A 21847-nucleotide genomic window follows, 5' to 3' on the forward strand; every position below is an offset into this window, starting at 1 on the left:
GAGAAGAAACATTTTGAAACTATTGAACTTTACAGAGAGGTAAACATTTTTTTATTTTGATATTGTTAATGTACAATTACTTGAACAACATGGTTACTAGACTCCCCCCCCCATTATCAAGTCCTCCCCACATACCTCATTACAGTCACTGTCCATCAGCATAGTAAGATGCTATAGAATCATTACTTGTCTCAGAGAAGTAAACATTTTTAAATTGGCTTTTGTTTTTTTCACCTCTGGAAACCTAACATGAAGCTCAGGGTTTGTGCTAGGGTGAGAGAATATCAATGTGGCAGAGTAAGATGAGGTACATGCAACCCCCTAGACACGAGATAATGTATTCAAAGCACCAGGTACGCCTGTGTGACCCAGGGCCTTTGAATGGACCTAGCCAAACCAAGTGTACACAGCCAGAAACAGAAACTTGAGTGTATCTACAGTCCCCCGTATCTGTCTAGACTGCCTCCTATTAGCTGCTCTGAGCTGTTCCTTGTCTTATCTGGTTTTGAGATCCATTGGGACCTCAAGGACAAAATGTGCCATCTGCCCACAGGCACAAAGGTCCTGCCTTCCAGCACCTTCTCCCACTATGTTCAGACCTAGGAAACAGGACCAGTCCCTGGCCCACGATCCCCACGTGTTGTAGATACCCTTGTTTTCTCAATGCTGACTCCTGAAAGACCAATGTGTTGATCAGTCTGGGCGTGCAGACTCAAACCTTAAAATGTATTGAGCACCTGCAGAATTTCACAATACTTTTAAAGCCTTGATTGATGAGGACCCCCATAGAAAGGCTGGACTCAATTCAACATGAGAAATTTTCCTAAGAAGCCAGCCAGGATAGGGATGTCCCCCATCTAGAGTAAAGTGACTTAGGGAGGAAGGCAAGGGCTTTGTACTGGGGGTCTGCAGGGTGGAGCAGACCCAGAATTTCAGCAACCCTGACATCTAGCCTGAGGGCTGTCCTAGGAACTATTGCATAAATGGTAGAAAGGACCTGGGGTTTCAATCCTGTTTTGAGTCCTCCACCACCTTCTGCCTTGTTACTTAAATGTTGCTGAACCTGATTTCCTCATCCAAAAAAAATAACATTACAAGCTCACAGGGTTGTTATGCTGATTACATGAAATATATGTGAAATGTTTTGCACCAAGTGGTTTTCACCAAATGCTTTGCACCAAGTGGTTTTCAAATTAATGACCACAAAGTACATACACCGTAAAAAAAAATAAAGTTTTACATGATAAGTCAGTAAATACACATATAAACATACACAATTGAAACAAAGGTTTCAGGAAAACAATATTTACCTTACCATACTTGGTATTTTCTATTCTATTTCGTTTTTTAAAATGCTGGTTCAATTCACCATATTGCTTGGACCACTCCTAAGCGGTAAGCTACAGTTTTTTTAAAGAACCCTTGGAAGTCATACGGTTGTCAGTTACTATGATTATTATGGTTCCCGGGGGATGGTCTGATGGCTGGGAATCTTCATCGTCAGGGCAACGAAGGAAGAGGTCAAGGCTATTAAGTCGAGCCTTAGCCCTGTTGCCAAGGGAACAGACGGCCTGGTCAAGGGTGGTCTACCCACGCGCTGTACCCTCTGCGGAAATGGAGTGGCCCACACCCCTGCCACTCACATCAGCAGCCGGTTAAGCCCGCCCCTACGCCCAGAGAGCAAGGAAGACCCGCCTCCTCGCTAAGGTTAAGCGAGGAAGGCCGCGATTGGAGGCTCGGGGGGTGACGTAACTTTCCGCTTTCCGTGTTCTTCCGCTCGGGCAGTTGTTGGGCGGGGTTCCGGGAACATTCAGCGGTGCTTCCCAGTCCCTCGGCCCTTGGAAGTGCGATGAGGTCGGTTAGTTACGTGCAGCGCGTGGCCCTGGAGTTTAGCGGGAGCCTCTTCCCGCACGCAATTTGCCTAGGAGACGCTGACAATGATACGGTCAGTACATGCGCACTGCGAGACCCGCAGCCCGGGTCTGCGCAGGACTGGGGCGGGGCCGGGGCTGGGGCGGGGAGGTGGCCGCCCGCGGCGTGCGCGTGCGCGGTGCGCTTGCGCGCTCGGGCTACGGGGTGGACCCGGTAACTTCATGGCCCCGGACGTGTAGCCGGAGTTGGTCTGGTTCTTCGGTCCGCCTAGTTGCATGGGTAACTGATGCTCAGCTTAAGTCAGGAACTCGTTCACAGTGGGAGCGTAGTAAATTCTGGTTGTCAAATTTACTGTTTCGTTGTGCCTGTCGTTATGCTTCCTCCCCCAGGAGCCTCACCTCTCAAATCACTTTACGTTTCAAAGCCTCACAATAGGCTTAAAACGCACCTCTGCGGCTCTTAGACTTGTCTCCTTATGTTGGAGTGACTGCTGTACTTTGCCTCGACTGCCTATTCGTAGACTCCAAGCAACCCCTGCCGGGGTAGCAAGTGTCCCCACCACCCCAATCTCAACTACGTCGGGTGTCGACGGTGCCCGCCCCGCAGTACACGCAGGTGGCCTTGGTTGAATTGCAAAAACAATTTCCATTTCCCTTTTCTTCTCTCAGCAGTCGTTCCTTTTCTCGTTGATTACCTGAATTAATACAAGTAAAGCGGGTAGAACCATGCCTAACACACAGTTGACGCTGTCTTAGCGTTATTTTTGTCACAATTTGATTGTATTTTTCTACAAATATCTGTTGAACTGCCCGTTATGTGCCAAGAACTCTGGGAATTAAAAAATGAACAAGGCAGCCCGAGCCCTCAGGTAGCTTGCTCATAATCAGTTGGAGTGATAATCACAAGAATGACAAAGTAAGGAGTACATTGATAAAAATGTGTGAAGGGTTCTGGGGCCGATCATCCAAAATGATGGAGGCTGCCGATGGTGGGAGCCACTCTTTTTTCCAGACTTGATCTTTTCATTCATTATCTCTTGTTTCATATTTTTTATTGCAAAGCGCCTTGTTGCTCTCCTCTCCCACACTCTGCCCCATCTCCCTGCTCTGCCTCCCTGCTTCTCAATCTCTCCTCCTTAATTGTTCTGTGCCTTCTTTTCCCTGGAAGAAAACAAGGACTGAAACATCCCCTCTTCAAACCACCCACCATCCCAGCTTCCTTTGTGCTGTGATGGAGAAGGTACTTCATGAGGCCTCTTTTTGGAAGAAACAGTTACTGTCATAAATTTGTATAATGTTTTTTGGGCTTTCCCATTTCTTCATATGCTAAGGAGTACAATTTTATGAGAAAAACAAGGGAGGCATTTTTAAACAGTAAGGTAAATTTAGACATGCATTTTTTTTCCATTTCATCTGATTATCTTTGTTTAAAAGGGAAAAATGCACGCCTTTTTCTCAGAGCTTCATAGCACCAGCTTTTTCAGAAATTGTAGTTTTCTAAGTGAATTGAACTATTAGGCATACAGTTCTGTAATATTAGGTGTAATATTACACCCCCTTTTTTAAAAACCTGAGTTGTAAGCTCCATAAGGATAGGAATTTTAAAATGTTTTTTCATTGCTGTATTCCCAATATGTAGAGTAATGCCTGGCACATAGTAAACATTTAATTCATGTTTGTTGAATAAATGAGGATTGTTATGAAAGGCAAATGTGAGTATGTGTCTGAAAGCCACGAGAAGGGCTTTGCCTGCTAAAACAAATATAATTGAAAGAAGAGCAAGTTACTTGAGATAGTTGGCTAGTGATCTGGTGTGGTTTACTCAGCTTGCATGTGTGTGGATGGAGATTCTGTTACTGGTTCCCCAGGCCAGCATTTGGAGATTTGGGACAGGAAAAAGGCTTCTTTCATACTAATAAAGTTTTAGCTTAGAGTTTTTTTAAACTAATTTATTTTCTGGTAAGTCAGGGAGAAGCCAAGAATAGAGTACCCTGAAGCCTGGCTACAGCAGGGGAAGGTCTCTAGAAGGCCGCAGCTGATCACAGAAAGATCTCACCTCCTTTCTCCTTTTGCACTTCTGACCATGGTGTACTCTCCAGCTGGGGTTCTTTAGTATCACCAGGTGACCTCCGGAGGCCAGAGCCAGGATCAACCACGGAGAAGCAGAATCACTGGGAAGCCTTGTAGCTGCCCAAAGCAGAGGGCTACCCTAGAAATGTTCTCTGCCATTGCTTCAGCTCTCTACCTGGCTGAGTCACATCTGCTTGCCCTCTGTACTTACACACTCTTGTATGATTTTATTCCTGTCTGTGCCTTTCTTAAACTGTGAGGTCCTTCTTAGCAGGGGGGGTCTATGGCATTTATCTTTGTCCCCCTAGCTGATTGTCCAGCTTTATCTGAAAACTCAAGTGCTGACTGAGCATTCTGTTTCATTCCAATTATTATTTGTTTCTTAAAAAGAATTTTTTTTGTTATTTGTCTATTAAGTAAACATCACTGAGAACCTACCGTGGACTATGGCATTTGCTGAATGAGTGTATAAAAAAGAATAGGTTGTATGAAAGATGCTAAGATCCCCAGCCTTGAAGGCGTTTAACTAGAGGCTGAAAACCACCTAGTATTAGTGCTCATCATACACCAATCACTGTTCTAAATGCTTTCCTTTGTTTGTTCTATTGTCACAACACCATATGAAGGTGATGATCTTATTATCCTCATTTTATAGATCAAAAAATTTAGGCATAGAGAGCTGCATTCAAATCCAGACAGCTGTGCCCAGAAGCTCCACACTATACAGCCTCTCTTCTTTGTCTGTAAAAGTCCTCTGGGCAACCATAATTGAAGCATCAGGTGTAGAGGGTCTGATGTAAATAAACTTATTCGCACCAGAAACTCAAATAACTATCAAAAATGAATAAATCTAAAGTTCAAATCAAGTAAATCATAATTAATAAATCCCAGTTCATTTCTTACCTTTCCTTACTGTTGATCTGTTGTATCTTTGTTGCCTTTAGAGTTAAATCTCTTGAGAATCTAATATTCAGTCTGTTTGGGGGACAGGAGGGAGTGTTAGATGTCCTACCAACAGGAAACATGGAACTGTCTGAGAGAAATAGGGTTTGGAGCGACCTCATTATGATAGTTAGCCCCTGGAAAGGGTGGGAAGCCTTTGGGGAGCCACTGGAAGTGGAGTACCCCCATAGAGAAGGTCGAGGAGAGGCTCCATGAGGGGAGCACGCCCTCCTGAGAGCCTGGCCGCCACTTGAGGGCGCTAGAGGCCCAGAGTGCGGATACTGACCCCACAGCCCCTTCCTGCTGTCCCCTCTAGCACCTCCATCCCAACTCTTCACTCACACACCAAGATCAAAAGGTTTTGCTAGAGGAGAGAGGGCCCCCTGGGGCTGAATTTGCCTTTTTTACTTGGTTCCTGATTAAATACCAGGTCTGAAGTTAAATCCCCCAGAAGTTAAATATTTGGATTGTTTTCAAAATATGTCCCATTTGTAGTAGACAAATTAGAAGAGCTGAGGTCAGGCGTGTGGGGATTGAGCTGTTCTACTGTCAGCTGGATTGTGGTTCTGTATTGCCCCTTTCCTCTAGCTTCCCATGCCCCCAACACACACACACCCCTAACTGGAAATTAAGATACTCAGGGAAACTATAGCTGTGTTAGTTGTAAAAGATTTTTAATACATTTGCTTAAGATACATTAAGGTCTTGTGATTTTGCCAGGCTGGGCAGAGCAGAGCTTGGATGGTTTGGCAGTAACCCATCCTAATGCTCTCTTCTCTCTCTGTTTGAAGTTAAATGAATTGGTGGTAGGAGACACCAACGGAAAGCTGTCCGTGTATAAGAATGATGACAGCCGGCCCTGGCTCACCTGTTCCTGCCAGGGAATGGTCAGTATTCACCTCCCTGGGTCTCAAGGTGGGGAGGGGTCCCTTTTGTCCAGGGACTGTCAAGGCTGAGTCCCACACAGGAACTTACCAGTGGGTCCCAACTCACCAGCTGCTCAGCCCAGCCACTGGTTCTCAGTTCATTGGATTAAGGGTGGGACGCCCCCAGGCAGAGCTCTCCTAGCTGTTACACATACACACACACACAGTGGAGTTGTTTTTTATTTTATGTTGTGGAGTGACTCCATTTGTACTTTAGGGAAACTGCCTAGCTTGTCTGATCTTATATAGCACAGTTGAAAGTGGGAGCATTGACTGAGACTATAAATGTGATAGTCTGGCTTATATAAGATACAGAGTTTTGCTTTGTATTGTCTTAACTACTGCAGGTCTTCACATTGCTCTCTGGGTAGAAGGAACCTGTAGCACTATAACAGTGAATACAGCCTATCAGTGTAGGTCATGTGGCACAAGCTTTCAGCAGATGGTGGGGATTAGAAAGCTTGCTCCCTCTTGCTTTGCAGAGACTAAAGAGCCCTGGTCTCCCTCAGTATGTTTTCCTGAGCCTCCCTTTCTTCTTTTGCAGCTGACCTGTGTTGGGGTTGGAGATGTATGTAATAAAGGCAAGGTAAGCCCTCTAGGGGACCTTGGAACTGCGGTAGAATGCCAAGGCCTTACCTGGATCACCCCTGTCTCGGGTGGAAATCGGTTGAGAGCCTCGGCCATGACTTCTGTGCTGATGATCAGGCGTGTGCCCATACTCCCTCCTGTATCCATCTCTCCCACTGCTCTGTCTCTCCCAGAACCTGGTGGTGGCAGTGACTGCTGAAGGCTGGTTTCACCTGTTTGACCTGACACCTGCGAAGACCCTGGATGCTTCTGGGCACCACGAGAGCCTGACAGGAGAGGAGCAGCGTCCTGTCTTCAAGCAGCACATCCCTGCCAACACGAAGGTCATGCTGATCAGCGACATCGGTGGGCATGGCTGTCTTTGTAGGCAGCAGCCAGGGAAATAGGAGTCAGGGGGTAATATGGGCAATCTCGAGGGATTCAGGGGGTAGTCAGTGTTCATTTGTGTAACTGTTACTCATTTAATGTCGAGTTACTCAACTCCCATTATAAACTAGGCATCAGTCAAGGCCCTGGGATTGCAATATAAATAAGATAGACAAAAATCGCTGCCTCTTGGACCTTTACTAGGAAGGGACAGAAGATAAGCAACATAAATGTTGTAAGAAATTTAAATAGTTTATTAGAGGGTAGTAAGTGTCAGAGAGAAAATAAATCATGGGAAGGGGCTAGAGAGTGTTGAGGTATAGAGGCAGAGGAAGCAATTCTGAATGGAATTTTCAGGAAAGTCCTTGCTGAGATGACATTTGATCAGAAATTGAAGGTGGCAAGGGAGTGAGCCACACAGATAAAGAGCTGATATTTTGGTCAGAAGCTACCTCAAAGGTGCTAGTAGGTATAATGGGATGAATCAACACTCTAGTAGTATATCTGAGAGAAGGAGTGACAGGCCCTGTGGAACGTGGGTGGGGAGTGTTTCGAACCCAAGGAAGGCAGGGCAGTGGGTCCTGACTCAGAGTGTGGGAGGGATGGACCTGAAGCCACACGGAATACAAGTCCCCCTGGCACTGCTGTGAGTGGAGTGTGGGCGGGGTGCTGTGGGATTCACGCTGGCCCACACAGATTTGTCTCCGAACTTGTCTTATGTTCTGGATCTGCAGACGGAGACGGGTATCACGAACTCGTGGTAGGTCACACAGACCGCGTGGTACGGGCTTTCCGCTGGGAAGATCTGGGCGAGGGCACCGATCACCCAACGGGGCAGCTGGTGTCACTCAAGAAATGGACGCTGGAGGGTCAGGTGAGAGACCCAGTGTGGGGACCATGGGGCCCAGGGAGCAGGGGGAAGGCCTCCTGGGGGGGGGCCCGTGGACAACAGGCCCGAGTACAGCACAGGAAGAAGGGAAATCCCCTTGTTAAAGAGATCCAGAGATGACTGTTTCAGACCAGGGTCTCGGGAAACTGCTAAAAATGGACAAAGGGGAAGAAACAGTGGGCCGAAAATTAGGCTTGTGAAGGGAGGTATGGTGTGGTCTGTATCAGGACCCGGACCCCAGTGGAGGCGTGCACAGTGGAAAGCAGGCAGTCTGTGTCGACAGGATGGCACCAGGCAGGAGCCCGTGACTCTAGGGTTCCTTCTGCTACTGCCCTTGAGGTCTGGGGAGTGCCCTGAGGCCGCGCCCCACTTCCCTCCCCTGTTCTCGGCAGGGCCCCACTCTTCTCTCTCCAGCCCCTTCAAGCCCTGTTCCCTCGTGCAGGTAGATAGTCTGTCCGTGACTCCAGGGCCCCTGGGTGTTCCTGAACTGATGGTATCTCAGCCAGGCTGTGCTTACGCAACTCTCCTGTGTACGTGGAGCAAGGACGCTGGGCCCGCCGCTGCCTCCAAGGGGGCCCCAGAGGGCAGTAGGTAAGGGTGCGTGGGCTGGAGGTGGTCTCCCGGTGCACACAGCAGGGGGCGGGCCTGCGCTGCTGACAGAGCTGCTTCAGCTAGGTTCTGGCACATGCATCTTTGCCTCATTAAGGAAAATGATTTCAGAACACAGGGAATCCTGAACTTTAACCTTGTAGCACCTGAAAGAAATTCCAAGTAACCTGGTTACCCTGTCCCTCTATTTTCTGCTTGCCTTATGGGCCAGGCACGGTCAGTTACAGGTTTCCAGGTTGACTGACTTCTTGGAAGCTCTTACAGAGATAGGGGCCCCAAAGGCCTGGACAGCTAGGCTCACTTGGTCCCCACTCAGGTGCCCCATCCTCCTGCCCCAGGGAGACCCCGGCTGCCCGAGATGTCGTGCTGCACCAGACATCTGGCCGCATCCACAACAAGAATGTCTCCACTCACCTCATTGGCAACATCAAGCGAGGCGAAGGTTGGCAGGGAAAGGGAGGGGCCAAGGGGCAAGCAGCAGGAGGGGGGCCCCCTCATTCCCAGCCCTTCCCCTCCTCCCTGCCCTTGGGCACCCCATGGGCTCTGATCCAGCCTTGCTATTCACGTTTCCTTCAGGTCCTTCTGCTGCATGTGCAGGCGCCAGCCCTGAGAGAGGTGGCTCTGGCCTCTTCGCCCTCTGCACCCTGGATGGTGAGTCCCGGGGCAGCCCAGAACAGTCCTGGGGTGATGGCTGGGGCTGGTGGGCTCTTCTCAGGGCTCCTTGCTCCCCGTCTGCCCTCCCAACAGGGACACTGAAGCTGATGGAGGAGGCAGACAGGCTGCTGTGGTCGGTGCAGGTGGACCACCAGCTTTTTGCCCTAGAGAAACTGGATGTCACGGTGAGTGGTCAGCCTAGGGGACACCAGCCTCCTTACCGCCATCTCACGAAGAGATGAGACTTAAAGGAGGCCATCCTCAGGCACAGTTAACCCTAAACCTTCGTCAGAAGCCTCCCTTCAGACAGGCCCCACCACAGCTGAGCGAGCTGGTCTCCCTACCCCACAGTGCCGAGCGCTCTTCTCTGTACGGCTGGGGAAGCTCTCATTACAGCCGCTGCCCGCAGAAGCAGTAGCTCCTGAGAAAAAAGTTGTTATTAGGGTTCAGACTAAGCTGTTAGTCCCAAATCCAGATGCACATTCTACACATTTTTTCTTGTCCATAGCCGAGCCTCTCCTTACTAAGGCTGTGGCTCCCGAATTGGCAGGTAGGGGCCATACTGTGAACCTGTGCACCGCCCTTGTGCGTGCCGGATGGTTTAGGAGAAGAAGCCTGAAGTTTCAAGTCAGTTAGAACAGGCCTGGGGTTGAGTTCTGATTCTGCTCCCTCCCAGCTGAGTGACAGTGGGTGAATGACTTCATTTCTATAAGCTGAAGTTTCCTTCATAGAAAACTGGGGCTCCTGTTGCCTGCTTCATAGGTTTGTGAGCATAATGGAAGGTGGCCCATGTGGCAGCCCCCTTCAGTGCCTGTCCCACGAGAGAGGTTCAGAAGGAAACATATGTGGTCTTCCTTCCCAGCTGGCTATTAGATCTCTTTCAAAAATGGCTCCTGGCCACTGCCCTGCATCCTTGTTTCTGGCCTTTTTCAGGGCAACGGGCATGAGGAGGTGGTGGCCTGTGCCTGGGATGGACAGACATACATCATTGACCACAACCGCGCTGTTGTCCGCTTCCAAGTGGACGAGAATATCCGAGCCTTCTGTGCAGGTGGGACCCTGCCCTGTGGCCCCTCTAACCATACTGTATGCCTCTCATTTCCACTTTCCCTCTGCCCCCTAGTGGAAGTCTCATGAACAGAGGAGTTCTTTAGCTCTTTCCTTAGAGGGCGGTGGGTGAGCACTAAATCGCCTTCTTTACAATTTTAAATAAGAAATAAAAGGTAATGAGATGCCCATCTCTGAATATTTTAAAGAATGGGATGAATTCTTACCATCTTTCTGGGTTGTGTGAAGACCTCAGAAAGACCTCTCCCACCTGAGCTCATCAAACCTCTGTGAAGAGCATTCTCCCAGAGTATTCTCACTAGTTCCAAACTGGGGACCTTGGAAGGCAGCACTGGCTCTCTTGGGTGATGTGGGGAGTCTTTGGTCCCTGTGCCTGAAAGGCTAATGTGCCTTTGGAGCAGGGGTCATCACCAAAGAGAGCCTTAGTTTCTGACCAAGTTTTGCTGGTCCACCTCTTGAAGTAGCAAGCCTGCCCCTCGGGACTCCAGGGCTGCCACTAAGACGGGAAACCAACAAATATCACCTTCTTGGGTGCGATTCTGCCCGGGATCTGTTGTGTGGTTTTTCAGTGTCTGAAATGGGCCAGCTACTGTACTGTTGCACCTGTTTTACTGAGTTCCTGACAGAGGAGAGATAGAAAGAGGGCCTGTGGTTTTCTGGTTGACGTCTGGGAGGGTTGAAACTGCTGACACTAATGCCCCCCGTCTGGTCTGTGCCCTCCAAAACTGGGGCTGGAACTTCGTGAACTTTTTCTCACCATCCACACCTCCCAGGCCTGTATGCCTGCAAAGAGGACCGCAACAGCCCCTGCCTCGTGTATGTAACGTTCAACCAGAAGATCTATGTGTACTGGGAGGTGCAGCTTGAGCGGATGGAGTCTACCAATCTGCTGAAAGTGCTGGAAGCTGAGCCAGAGTACCAGAGCCTGCTGCAGCAGCTGGGCATGGGTGAGTCCCGGGAGAGCTGGAGGCTGCAGGAATCCAGTGGCCCAGGATCCTAGGAGATCCACAGCTCTCACCAGCATCCCCTTTCTCGCCCTCAGATCCTGATGACCTCCCAGCTGCCCAGGCCCTGCTCCACCAAACCCTCTACCATCCAGACCAGCCACCACAGGGTGCTCCCACAAGCCTCCAGGATCCCACCTAGCTGGACTCGCCCTCTTGGCTGAAGAAGGATCCTTCTGAACCTCCCCATTCCTCCGGGTATCCATGGTGTGGGCAGAATAGGGACTGTACATTACAGAGGAGCGTGGAAGGACAGTCACCCCGGGGTGATTGTGAACTATGGACTGCGTGTTCTTGGTGAAAGATGAGGCGAGTTGACCATCCACCCATCCCCTCGTGCACCTCACCCACCCTGCCAGCAGGGTCACAAGACCCAGCCCGACTCCACATCGTGTGGGACTGCCCCCTCACCCCCACAGGGTGGTGGGCGGCGTGTGTGTGAGGAGGGAGCACAAGTCTTTTGCATGGCCCCAGCCCCTTAAGGAAGCCAGGATCTGGGGCTGGTGGAGCAGTGCGATAGGGGCTCCACCCACTCCAGGCTCCCTCTGCCCTGGCACAATGGCAGGTCACTGTTGAATAATTATTTCCAGAATGGCACACTGTTTGGTTTTCGAGGGGTCTTTCAGGACATTTTACAATCTGGTCTTACTGTGTTCCCAGCAACTCTGAAGATGATTTTCTTCTATTTCCCAAAGAAACTGGGCCAGTATTCTCTTTTGCCATGTTCAAGTATCGTGCAGCTTCAGAGGCCTTGCTCCCATCTCCTCACCCAACCATTTCCCCCCAAAAATACTTTCATGTCAAAATACAATAGACATTTAAACTCTGATGCAGGTTTATGATCTGAACCATGATCAGAGTTGTGTCTTGTGCTGTTTACATCCCTCTGCTCTTGGCTCCGTGTGCTCTAAATCACTGTTTCACATTATAGGGTGCAGTCCTTTGGGGGGTTGTGATCAGCCCTTTTTGAATACGTTGAATAGCATAGAATAAAATAGAATGCCAAATATCCGAGTGTTCTCACAGTATTGGGAAGTACTGTGTTACAGTTGTAAGTGTGTAGGCATATGTGTATTCTGAGTGCAATGTAAAGTTTATTTCCCTGTGAGTTGTATTTAGGGGAGTTTGAAAGCCATTGCTCTCAATTATACTGATGCCAGCCAGATGGATCAACCCAGGGAAAAGTCCACATTCACATTTCCTTTCTGTAAGGGTCCAAGGGCAGAGATACCATTCAGCCTGATCAACATAAAGGAAGACTGGAGGAGGATGTCAGCACAGAAAAACAGCTGTTTATTAAGAGGAGAAGCAGCTGAGCTGAAGGCCTGCCCTGGGGTCTGCAGTTACAGAAGCAGGAGGAAGCAGAAGGGAAAGGACCAGGGGAGCAGGGACCATGGAGCAGAGCAGTGAGGGACCAGGGCACCGCTGCACAGTGATGGGCAGCCCCTCACCTCTCCTGAGGGCAGGGGGGCCTGGGGCAGCTCCTTGCGTCCTGGGTCTTCCCTTAACCTACCCCAGGCCCATGGATCCTAGTTTCCTGGTTCAAGTTAGTTACATCTGGCTTCCTCTACCCCTAATCCATGACTTCAGAGACACGGACCAGCCAGGGAGACACTCAGGGGTCTGGATCCTTAAAGTTTGAGTTGCTGCCTTCATGATGAAGTCAGATTCCTTGTCTCTTTCCTTTGGCTCAGGGTCTGGCAGGGGATAGAAAGCCACTGATACCAAAATCAGACAAGCTCAAGCCAGGAGGCCAGAGATGGGTGGGGAGGTCTGACGGGGTCAACTGGTTAGGTTAAGTCTGAGCACTGACTGCCCCACAGTCCTGCCCACCTCGTGGGGACAATTCTCTGCAAGGCTCTTCCACACACACCCTGTGTAGGGGCCCAGTGGCTGAAAAGCAAGTGGAGAAAGATAAATATCTGGAGCAAACAGTAGATGTATACCCAAGGTTTTGCACAGGGCATCAGAGAATAACTGGTTTCAGACATTTGCTGCCCCAGGAAAGGTGACAGCGCTGCCAGCCTTGTGCGCCAGGTACCCCTCTCCCAACTCACCTTCCTGTTGTATTGAGTTGTTCTGTTTACTACTTCTTCTCAGACTCAACTGTGTGCAGAGCCAGAAAGGAAGGCCCCAGTAGGAACAGGGACCCAGGCTGGTGAGGTATGGTAGTCTAGGTGTGAGAGAGAACCAGTTTCTGAAGGTAGGGAAGACAGGCATGAAGGCAGTCAGGTGTTTAGGGTGGAGCTGGGGACAGGTGGAGGACAGGAGACGGCAGCTTGACTCAGGCCAGTTCCTACCATGCCCAGGGCCCAGCCTGCACCCCATTTTTGTTTATGCCCTTTTCTTCAGTCTTTTTTGGAGGGGAAAGACCAGGAGAGCCAGAGCCCTGAGACCAGGACCTGCTCTGGGGACAACCGCCCCTGGGGGGAGGGTGTGGCCGAGAAGCAGAGAGGAGGGAGGCCAACTGAGCAAGGTCAGGATGGTGACAAAAGGGACAGAGTAGTCCCCAGCTACCTGGCTCTAGTAATGCCCCATGTCCCACATGGTGCTCCCCCTAAGGTGAGGTCCTTCCCCCTGTGGACTGAAGGGAAGAGGCATCACTGGCCAGGCTCTTGGCACAAAGGCAGGAAGGGCAGCTCAGAGAAGGGGGCTCGCAGCCGCAGCACTCCGTGTTCCAGGTCGATGCAGCACTGCGGGGGGAGCATGAGCCAAGCTGGGGCCTCTCCCAGCCCCTCCCACTTCCCACAGCATCTCTGCACCCTGCTTTCCTGCTCCCAATCACCTGGACCCCTGTCGGGGAGGCACCCAGTTATTTCCCACTTGGGCACAAGTGAACCTCTCAGGAAGCAAAGGTGAGACTGCACCTCTCTCTAGGAACCTGACCCCTGCTTCCACACCTACACCCTCACCTCTTTCCTGCCCCTGGGCTCGGGCGCCAGGCACAGCAAGTGTGAGCAAACTCACCTTGAGGGCAAGAAGAGTCTGCAGTCCAAGACAGAACTCGGGACTCTCGTCATCTGCAGGAGCATTGGGAAACGAGGCTGGAGGGCGCCCACAGGTCGGGCTGCCCTGCGGTCATCACTGGCCCCTTCTCTGCCCACCGCGCCCACAGCTTTGAGAACGTGGACGCAGACTGGAGACAATCCGAGCCGGCTTTGGGCTACTCAGCTGGTGCCAGCAGGGGCTGAGAGTCTCTGCGGTGGCCCCGCCCGGACAGAGGTGGGAGCCGTCAGAAGCTGGGCCCTTGAAGGGAGGACTTACCCACCACCTGGGCTGAACACGCCACTGTCTCCTGGCCCAGCTGTAGCTCCAGCTGCTCCACCTGGGTTGGGGGCCCAGGTGCCGGGTCCCCACCTGGGGCTTTCAGGCCCTTCTTCCCTATCCTGTGGTTGGGAAGCAAGGGTTATGGCCCCCACACCTCCCACCTTTTGTTCAGCCAGTGTCTTCCACACCGCCTTGTGGGTTCTCATCCAATCCCTTGGTCCCACAGGGGGTCTCAGTCCTTGTCTTCCCTGCCAGCGCCCCCATCAACTCTTTTTTAAAATAACAGCTTTATTGAGATATAGTTCATATACCATAAAAGCCACCCTTTTAAAGTGTACAATTGGGTGGGTTTTAGTATATTTGTAGAGTTATGTAGTCATCACTGTTACCTAATTTCAGAGTATTTTCAACCCTCCTAAAAACCTCGCCCCCCATTCACTCCTTTGACGCACACTCTTACCCCAGACGGCTGAGGCATCCTGCGGAGATCTGATTGTGCTGTGTGCCTGTGTCCACGGCCACCCTGAGCACCTGGTCCCGGCACTGAGAGAGAGGGTGTGAGGCTTCCGTGAGCCCCCAGGAGAACGGATTGGGTTGCACCCTCACCTTTCTCAGCCCCTTGATAGTTCCCTTTCCGAAACAAGTGAAGAGAATGAACTATCTTTAGAAGTGCTTTCTATGGCACTTGTACCACTGAAGGAAACTGGCTCCGATCCAGGATCAAGAAGGAAGCAGCACTGCATGTGGTGAGTCCATACGTTTGGGAACAATTTCACCCAATAGGGATGTTTGTTTAGAGGAATTCTTAGGGGGTCACGGGCTAGAGAAATCTAGGTTAGGAGCAGAGAAGGGATGGGAAGACTGGGACACCTTTATAGGAAAATCAGGTGTGGGTAACTGAGAGGTCCACTGAAGACAAGGTCACTTCCTCTTAGATATATGGAGACACTTTGATTTACACTTGGATATCACAAACACATGTAGTTTTCTCATTCCAAACACCAGTCCCCTACTGTGCATCTGGTATGTTGGTGGCAGACACAGCAATGAAGGCTGTGCTTTAGGAGCTTAAGGGATGTGACATGTAACTAACTAGTGTGAGGGAAGGAGTTTAAGGCCTGTGAAAGGACTGGGAGTAAAGTGCCCTAGACACTGAGAGGGAGGGAAGGTTATTTCCTACTGGGGAAATCAGAAAAGGCTTCAAGGAGGAGGTAACATTTGAGGTCTTAGAAGACTGTACAATGTGGGCGTAGAACGACTGAAGAGCAGGAGGGAAATGCTGAGGGACAGCAGTGGCAGAAGAGCGGGGGCATCTATGAGGAAGGCTCAATACTGCGAAGGGGGTTGGTTCCAGAGACGACATGGCTGTCACCTTGGAACATGTGAGCTTTTTCTGGAAGGGCTGCATTATGCACACACACACGCACACACCCTTTATGCATGGAGAACATACTGAAGAGTATTTACACATTCACATTTATCTCAGACAAAGGAAAGGCGTCAGAGTGATAACAGATGGATTTGCACAGAGGGCTGATGGGTTGAGGCACCGACAGTAAAGAAAGTATCAGGTCCCATGTTTAGGTCCCTGCTAGGGCTGCCTTTTCTCCCTCCCTCCTTCCCCTACCACACAGGGCAGAAAGGAGAGTGGGCAAAGTGAGCCAGTCACGGGAAGGCAGCCTGTTAGTAGAAGCCCGCTCCCGGGGTGTCTCACCCTGCAGCTGACCAGCAGAGCTGGGGGGCCTGCCTTGCTGGTCCTGCTCTCGCTCTCCTCGCTGTGGAGCAGGGCCTGCACCCAGGTAGACTCAGCCTGGAGGTGACTCTGGCTTCCCTCCACCAGCCGTCTTTGGATCACGCTGTGTGGCTGCTGGCTCCATCACAAAACAGTGAAGGTAGACAGGTCTGCACCCGATGTCCAGGAGTGAACACCAGTATCAACTCATGCCATTTTTCTGGGACCCCATTAGGTTGCTCAGCAATGAAGAAATGGGGAGACGAGAAGGGTCCATTCTAGGTTAGACTGGCCTATTGGCTGGCAGGACATTTCAGGAACTAATACTCTGCTTGAGGGGAGGGACTTCTAAGTCTACAACACATTCTCTTTGACATTTTTTTCCTTTGTTTCCCCTCTGACCTCAACCGGCTGCAGATCCCAGGGTTGATGGTGTGATGAAAAAAGTCAAAATAATAAAAACAAGGCAAAAAACCAGACAGAGAGAAGAAGGACCAAAAGAAGTTAAATCTTCAAAATTAGGGTGCTGGGAGTCATGCTTGAACTCTTCTTCCCCTGAAACCACCCCCACCAGGTCCAGTCACTCTCTCAATACTGCCAGTTTCGTCTCTGTTTACAGAATCCAGCCCTGCTTTCCAGACTGCAGTTATTCAAGCCTCCCCACACTCACAAGGACTTGCCTCGGGTCCTGCTGCCTCTCGAATACACCTGCTCAAAGCTGATGATTGTCTATAACCCTGGCTACTCAAAGTGTGGCCCTCAGATCAGCAGCTTCAACATCACTTGGAAGCCTCTTAGAAATGCAGAATTGTGACCTACTGAATCAGAAGTTTTCTTTTAACAAGATGCCCAGATGATTGTGTTCACATTAAAGTTTGAGAAGCAAAGTAAATAAAAGCTAACTGTGTTGGTTCCCTCTTCAAAATCCATCAAAGGACCTGGCATTCCACCTTGCTTATATGGTAGAGCACAAACTTTTTACAGTGACCCATGGCTCAGACAGCCTGGCCACTGCCCGAGTCTTCAGCCTCATCTGTCCCACTGAGCACATCTACCCCAGTGCCCTGCTTGTGCTGCTTAGACCGGACTGTTTTCACCTCCATGCCTTCGCTCTTGCTCACCCCTCTTCCTGAGATTCCTCTAAGCTGGACTGGATGACTGGCTCAACACACTTTGTTCAGGAACTACTGTTTATTCCGGAGAGAGGATTTTATCTTAACTCTGGGATTCTATGTGCATCCTGTAATTATTGCAGGGATCACCTCTTTCAGGAAGCCCTCTCTTACCTCTGTGCTATTCCCCCCACACAGGCTGGGACTAGAGTCCCTTCTCTAAGCTGTTTTTGTCATGCTTCTCACAGATGTTATTTGTGGATTTCACTCCCCCTACCCCACCCCATTAGCCTAGAGAGCCTGTGAGGTCAGGTCTGTATCTCATTCATCTTTGTATCCCAAGACTTAGCTCCACACATAGTAGGCAGTCATACATGCTTGCTGAAGAATGGCCCCACACATGCTCCCCTGCCTGCCCTCTCTCCCTGGGAGCATGGGATTGTTTCTTTACCCTGGGTTTAATGGGACCCTTGAGGCTGCTCCTGCCAACAAGCCCGCCAGCAGGAGGTCCAGCTCTGGGAAAAGGGCAGCATGCTCTGGGACTGGCCAGAAGGAGCAGCTTTGCAGCTCCCAGCTCCCCTCCCACCTTTCCCACAGTGAATATAGGCTGCAGGCCCCCCGCCGCGCTGTGGTTGGCTCCGGAGCTATCCCAGGGAGGGAGTCAGTGTTTCCTCCAACCTGTTGTGTCTTCACTCCGAAAGCCAAACAGGGCAACTGCCTGAGATCAATTCAGGAGGTCCTGAGGCAGAGGGAGTAGGTGAAAAGCCCAGGACTTTCTCATCAAAAGGCTGGACCTGCTGCTCTGGGAAGGCAGTGTTAATGGAGCATCTTCTTCAGGGCCAAATAGATGTAGGACAGTCTCCAAAGAGAAGAGGCTATAAGGTCCTAGCTCCTGGGAGGCAAAGAACCAGCTTCCCTGCTCCTCAGCTGAGCTTGCTGTGCATGCAAGGAGGGAGAGGCCCGGAGGCTCTCTGAAGTGAAACCTCAGTCTGACCTCTTTTCCTCTTTGGGAGCTCCTGGGATGGGGTCGGCACGATCGGCTGGCATCTCAGCCAGGTTCCTAGAGGGGCAACATGTGCTGGGAGGGATATGGAATGGTAGGGCTGGGTCAGGAAAGGCAGCAAGGGGCTGTGTTAGCCTCCAGGTTCCCAGGGAGAAGAGGCTGCAGGAGCGGCTGGAGTCCGCGGGAGCTGACTTTGTACTACTTGTGTTGTGGGAGTACCATCCTCTCAGACCCTTTGACTAGAAAATGGGAGAGGGAGCACAGTGCTTCCAAGCCTTTCTACAGAAGCCTGCCTTTAAAGCCTTCCTTTCTTCCATGATGCCATAGTCTCTGGACCCGACACAGCTGACTTCCTCTCTCAGGCTAAATGGAACAGCAGCCAGAGGAGTAATAATAAGAGATGTTAGCTATTGCCAAGGTTCTGTGCTAAGTCTTTCACAGGTATTAGCTCCTGTGGCTCTAGGAACAACCCTATGAGGCAGATACTATTAATTTTATGTAAATTTAACAGATGGAGAAACTAAGGCTCAGAGACATTCTAGTAAGTGGCAGAGCCAGGATCTGAAGCCAGTGTGGCTCCAAAGCCCTGCTCTTAGCCATGCCCTCGAGGGGGAACGAAGAGGTGAGACCTCACTGCTACTCCCCCGCCCATTCCCTCTGCTGGAAAGCTGCTGCAGGGGGATGGAGGGAGAGGAGCCTGGAAAGCGGGAGGGGGCAAGAGGTGCTCTAGGAGGCCAGGCGGCCCAGGTGAGAGCTGTGAGAAACCCGGATGCTCAGGCCTAGATGGAGGCCTGCGACGCTTTCATGCTGAAAGGACAGGCAGACCTGCTATGAGGGGCTCAGTGGTCTCGGGAGGGGAGGGAAGCTGCACCTGTACACTGGCCAGTCCCCCAGGCCCATCCAGCAGTCAGTGGCTGCTCCAGAGGGTCCCTGTGTCCCTACAGGCCCCCACGGGTCAACAACACATCTGCTCACCACCCCAAGGAAGCCTTGGACTCTCTGGGCAAAGCTAAGCAATGAGCGTTGAGTCCTCTGGAGCCACCCAGCCAGGGGAGCGTTCCCAGCAAACAGCCTGAGAAGGGCCAAAGTGCAGCCCCTCAAGTTGGGGCTCCCTCTCCCCCACTCTCAGGGAAGCAGGGGGAGTCCGCAGGCTTGGGGGCTGCACTTACCCCCTTAGGATGGCGGGCAGGGCAGGGAGGGGGGGCCAGGGGACTCTGCGGGGTTGGGAGAGAGGGCTGCCTCACCAAGTCCTTGGAGGTGCCCAGCCTCTTGAGGCTGTCCAGCGGGAGCAGGTCGGCAGAGTCCTTGTGCGCAAACTGGGTGGCCTGTCTGAGCCGCCGCCGCTGGCTCAGGTGGGCTCGGTCCCGAAGCGCTGCCTCCTTCTGTCCCCTCCGGCCGGGGTCGCCCTCCTCCCTCTCGGATTCCTGCCTGGTGCTCATGGCCCCTGCCGGCTGGCCGGGCCTGAGGAGCGGGCTGAGGGCTCTGGAGTGCGCTTTCCTCCGTCCTCTGCCTCCGAGTCCCTGCAACGCCCCGCCTGCCCTGTCCCGGCTGCAGCTCTCCCGCCAGGAGGGTCTCGGCGGCAGGAAAATAAATAAATAAAAATGCCGACTGAAAGCGTCAGACACAGGTTTCCAGAGATTGCAGCAGAGGGAGGGAGGCTTCGGCTGGAAAAACCCTTCGGGGGAGAGAGAGGGGGAGGGCTGGCAGGGCCTGCAGGTGGCACGCTCTGCAGCGGCTCCGATGCTGAGTCCTGGGCGGAGTGGACAGGGGGAGGGGTCTGTGTGTGTCTGTGCCTGCATGCGGGAGGGGGCGTAATGGGTTGTGAACTGTCAGGTGTCTGTGCCAGCTTGTGTGAAAGGCAGCGTGACAGCGTGGGGGCGGCAGCCTCTGGGCCCGGGGTGAGGCTGGAGGCGCAGGCGTCCGTGTGGGCTCACCCTCTGGCTCCTCCTGGGCTGCGCGTGAGTTCCTCCGCCTGGGGGTTCGGTTCGGCACAGACAGGCGCAGCATCAAAACATCTTTTCCCTCCTCCCACCCCCGCTCGACAGCAGATGCTTCTGGGGCTCAGCCTTGCAGCGCAGCCCATGTCAGGTCTTTACTAATTTCCTCTGGGTTCCGTGGGGGTGGCAAGAGCCGCTCTGAATCTCCCCACAAGTAGGGGCCCAGCTTCTCCCTCTCCTTTATGTCAGGGTCATGGAGTCCTGGCTCTTAAGAAATGTTACGCTTCAAACATGCTGAAAATTATAAAGAATAACCAACAGCCTTTACTCACTGCCACCTCCTTTAAAAAGAAACTGTTACAAATGCAGCTGAAGCCCCTGCCCACTTCTCCTTCTCCCTGATAACACCCCCTCCTGAATTGGGTGGTTATCATTCCGATACGTTATAAAGCACTTCATATACCCTTGATGCATGTACATACGTATACATTTTAAGGAGTACATCATTTACTTTTGCCTGACCCATTATATATATTTCTCTGTAATTTGCTCCTTTTGCCCAATTTTATTCCTGAGATTCATTCATGAGATCTGCATAGCCCTAGGTAATCACCTTCACTGCTGTATAGTATTCCTCTACAGGACTTCATCCCATTGAGGACATTCAGGTTATTTTTCATTTATAAGCAATGCTACTATAAACATGTATGCACAGACCTCCTGGGGCACGTGTGTAAGCATTTCTTTGGATACATACTGAAGAGTGGAATGGCGGGGGCATCCGATGTGTATCTGTGCTCTTTCAGCATAATGGCATTGCCCTGCAAAGTCTTTATACCAACGTGTGCTCCGGTCAGCAAGGGCTCCTTGGGCCACTTCCTTGCTTTCACTTGGTATCAGACTTTTTATAACCTTGGCTCATCAGATTTTTCTCTCCAGCCTTTCATCTTCACCATCATCAAAATGCAACAAGTGCCTGCTTAGACATCTTAGACACTTGTGGGAAGAGGATCCCACTCAAGCCCTCCTCCCTAGGGGTGCAGTCTGATGCAGACAGCACCAAGGCACATGCACATTCAGGCAAACCAGATACCCACTAGCCCTCTGCAGATCCAGTCTCTTTGAGGCACTTCCACAGACGCTACAACTATATGAGGAAGACTGCGTTATGCTCTCCATTTACAGATGAGGAACCTGGCTAGGTGGGGTGGACTGCATTGTGTCCTCCACCAAATTCATAATTTAAAGTCCTAACCCCCAGTACCTCAGAAGGTGACCTTATTTGGAGGTAGGGTCTTTACAGAAATAATCCAGGTAAGATGAGGTCTTTAAGTTGGGCCCTAATCCAATATGAGTGTGTCCTTATTAAAAGGGGAAATCTGGGTGCAGAGAAATGCACACAGGAAGAACGTCATGTAAACATGAAGGCTGAATGGGGTGGTCCATCTACAAGCCAAGGAATCCAGAGACGGTCAGCAAACCACCAGAGGCTGGGAGACAGGCAGGGAATGGATCCTTCTTGTTCTCAGCATCCTCGGAAGGAACCAGACTGCCTGACACCTTGAGCTTGGACTTCTAATACATTTTCATCATCTGTGGTTCTTTGTCATGGTGGCCTCAGGAAGCTAATACCCTAAGACTTAGATCACTTGCCCAAGATTCATTCATTGTACAGCAGAATCAGGAATCAAACCCTTATGTTCTGTCTCCCAAGTCCTGCTCAGTTTCCACTAGGCCAAGACAAGAATAGTGGTGGAGGCAACATGGAAGGAGAGCCAAACGGTAGTATGATTCCATTTATCAAGCTCT

At 51.2% G+C, this 21847-nt stretch overlaps 2 protein-coding genes across 4 annotated transcripts; one reads left to right on the forward strand and one right to left on the reverse strand.

Moving 5' to 3' along the window:
- Positions 1–1761: 1761 nt before the first annotated feature.
- On the forward strand, positions 1762–11998 carry ITFG2 (integrin alpha FG-GAP repeat containing 2). The gene is made up of 13 exons (XM_036908052.2): positions 1762–1945; positions 5675–5770; positions 6354–6395; positions 6571–6742; positions 7498–7637; positions 8095–8243; positions 8600–8703; positions 8859–8912; positions 9009–9100; positions 9849–9966; positions 10757–10930; positions 11026–11442; positions 11553–11998. The coding sequence occupies exons 1-12, from the start codon at positions 1850–1852 to the stop codon at positions 11127–11129; spliced, it is 1341 nt and encodes a 446-aa protein (XP_036763947.1). The 5' UTR covers positions 1762–1849; the 3' UTR covers positions 11130–11442; positions 11553–11998.
- A 123-nt stretch (positions 11999–12121) lies between these two features.
- On the reverse strand, positions 12122–19905 carry NRIP2 (nuclear receptor interacting protein 2). Of its 3 annotated transcripts, XM_036908063.2 has the most exons (6): positions 19346–19905; positions 15969–16121; positions 14715–14797; positions 14252–14373; positions 13955–14007; positions 12122–13680 (listed from the first exon to the last, which is right to left on the reverse strand). In XM_036908063.2, the coding sequence occupies exons 1-6, from the start codon at positions 19898–19900 to the stop codon at positions 13588–13590; spliced, it is 1059 nt and encodes a 352-aa protein (XP_036763958.2). In that variant the 5' UTR covers positions 19901–19905; the 3' UTR covers positions 12122–13587. The 3 variants fall into 3 exon arrangements, with proteins under 3 accessions (XP_036763958.2, XP_036763975.2, XP_036763968.2); XM_036908080.2 differs by lacking the exon at positions 15969–16121; XM_036908073.2 differs by lacking the exon at positions 15969–16121 and having other exon boundaries at positions 14715–14884.
- Positions 19906–21847: the final 1942 nt, after the last annotated feature.

Source organism: Manis pentadactyla, chromosome 14 (assembly GCF_030020395.1).
Source record: "Manis pentadactyla isolate mManPen7 chromosome 14, mManPen7.hap1, whole genome shotgun sequence".
Taxonomy (NCBI): domain Eukaryota; kingdom Metazoa; phylum Chordata; class Mammalia; order Pholidota; family Manidae; genus Manis; species Manis pentadactyla.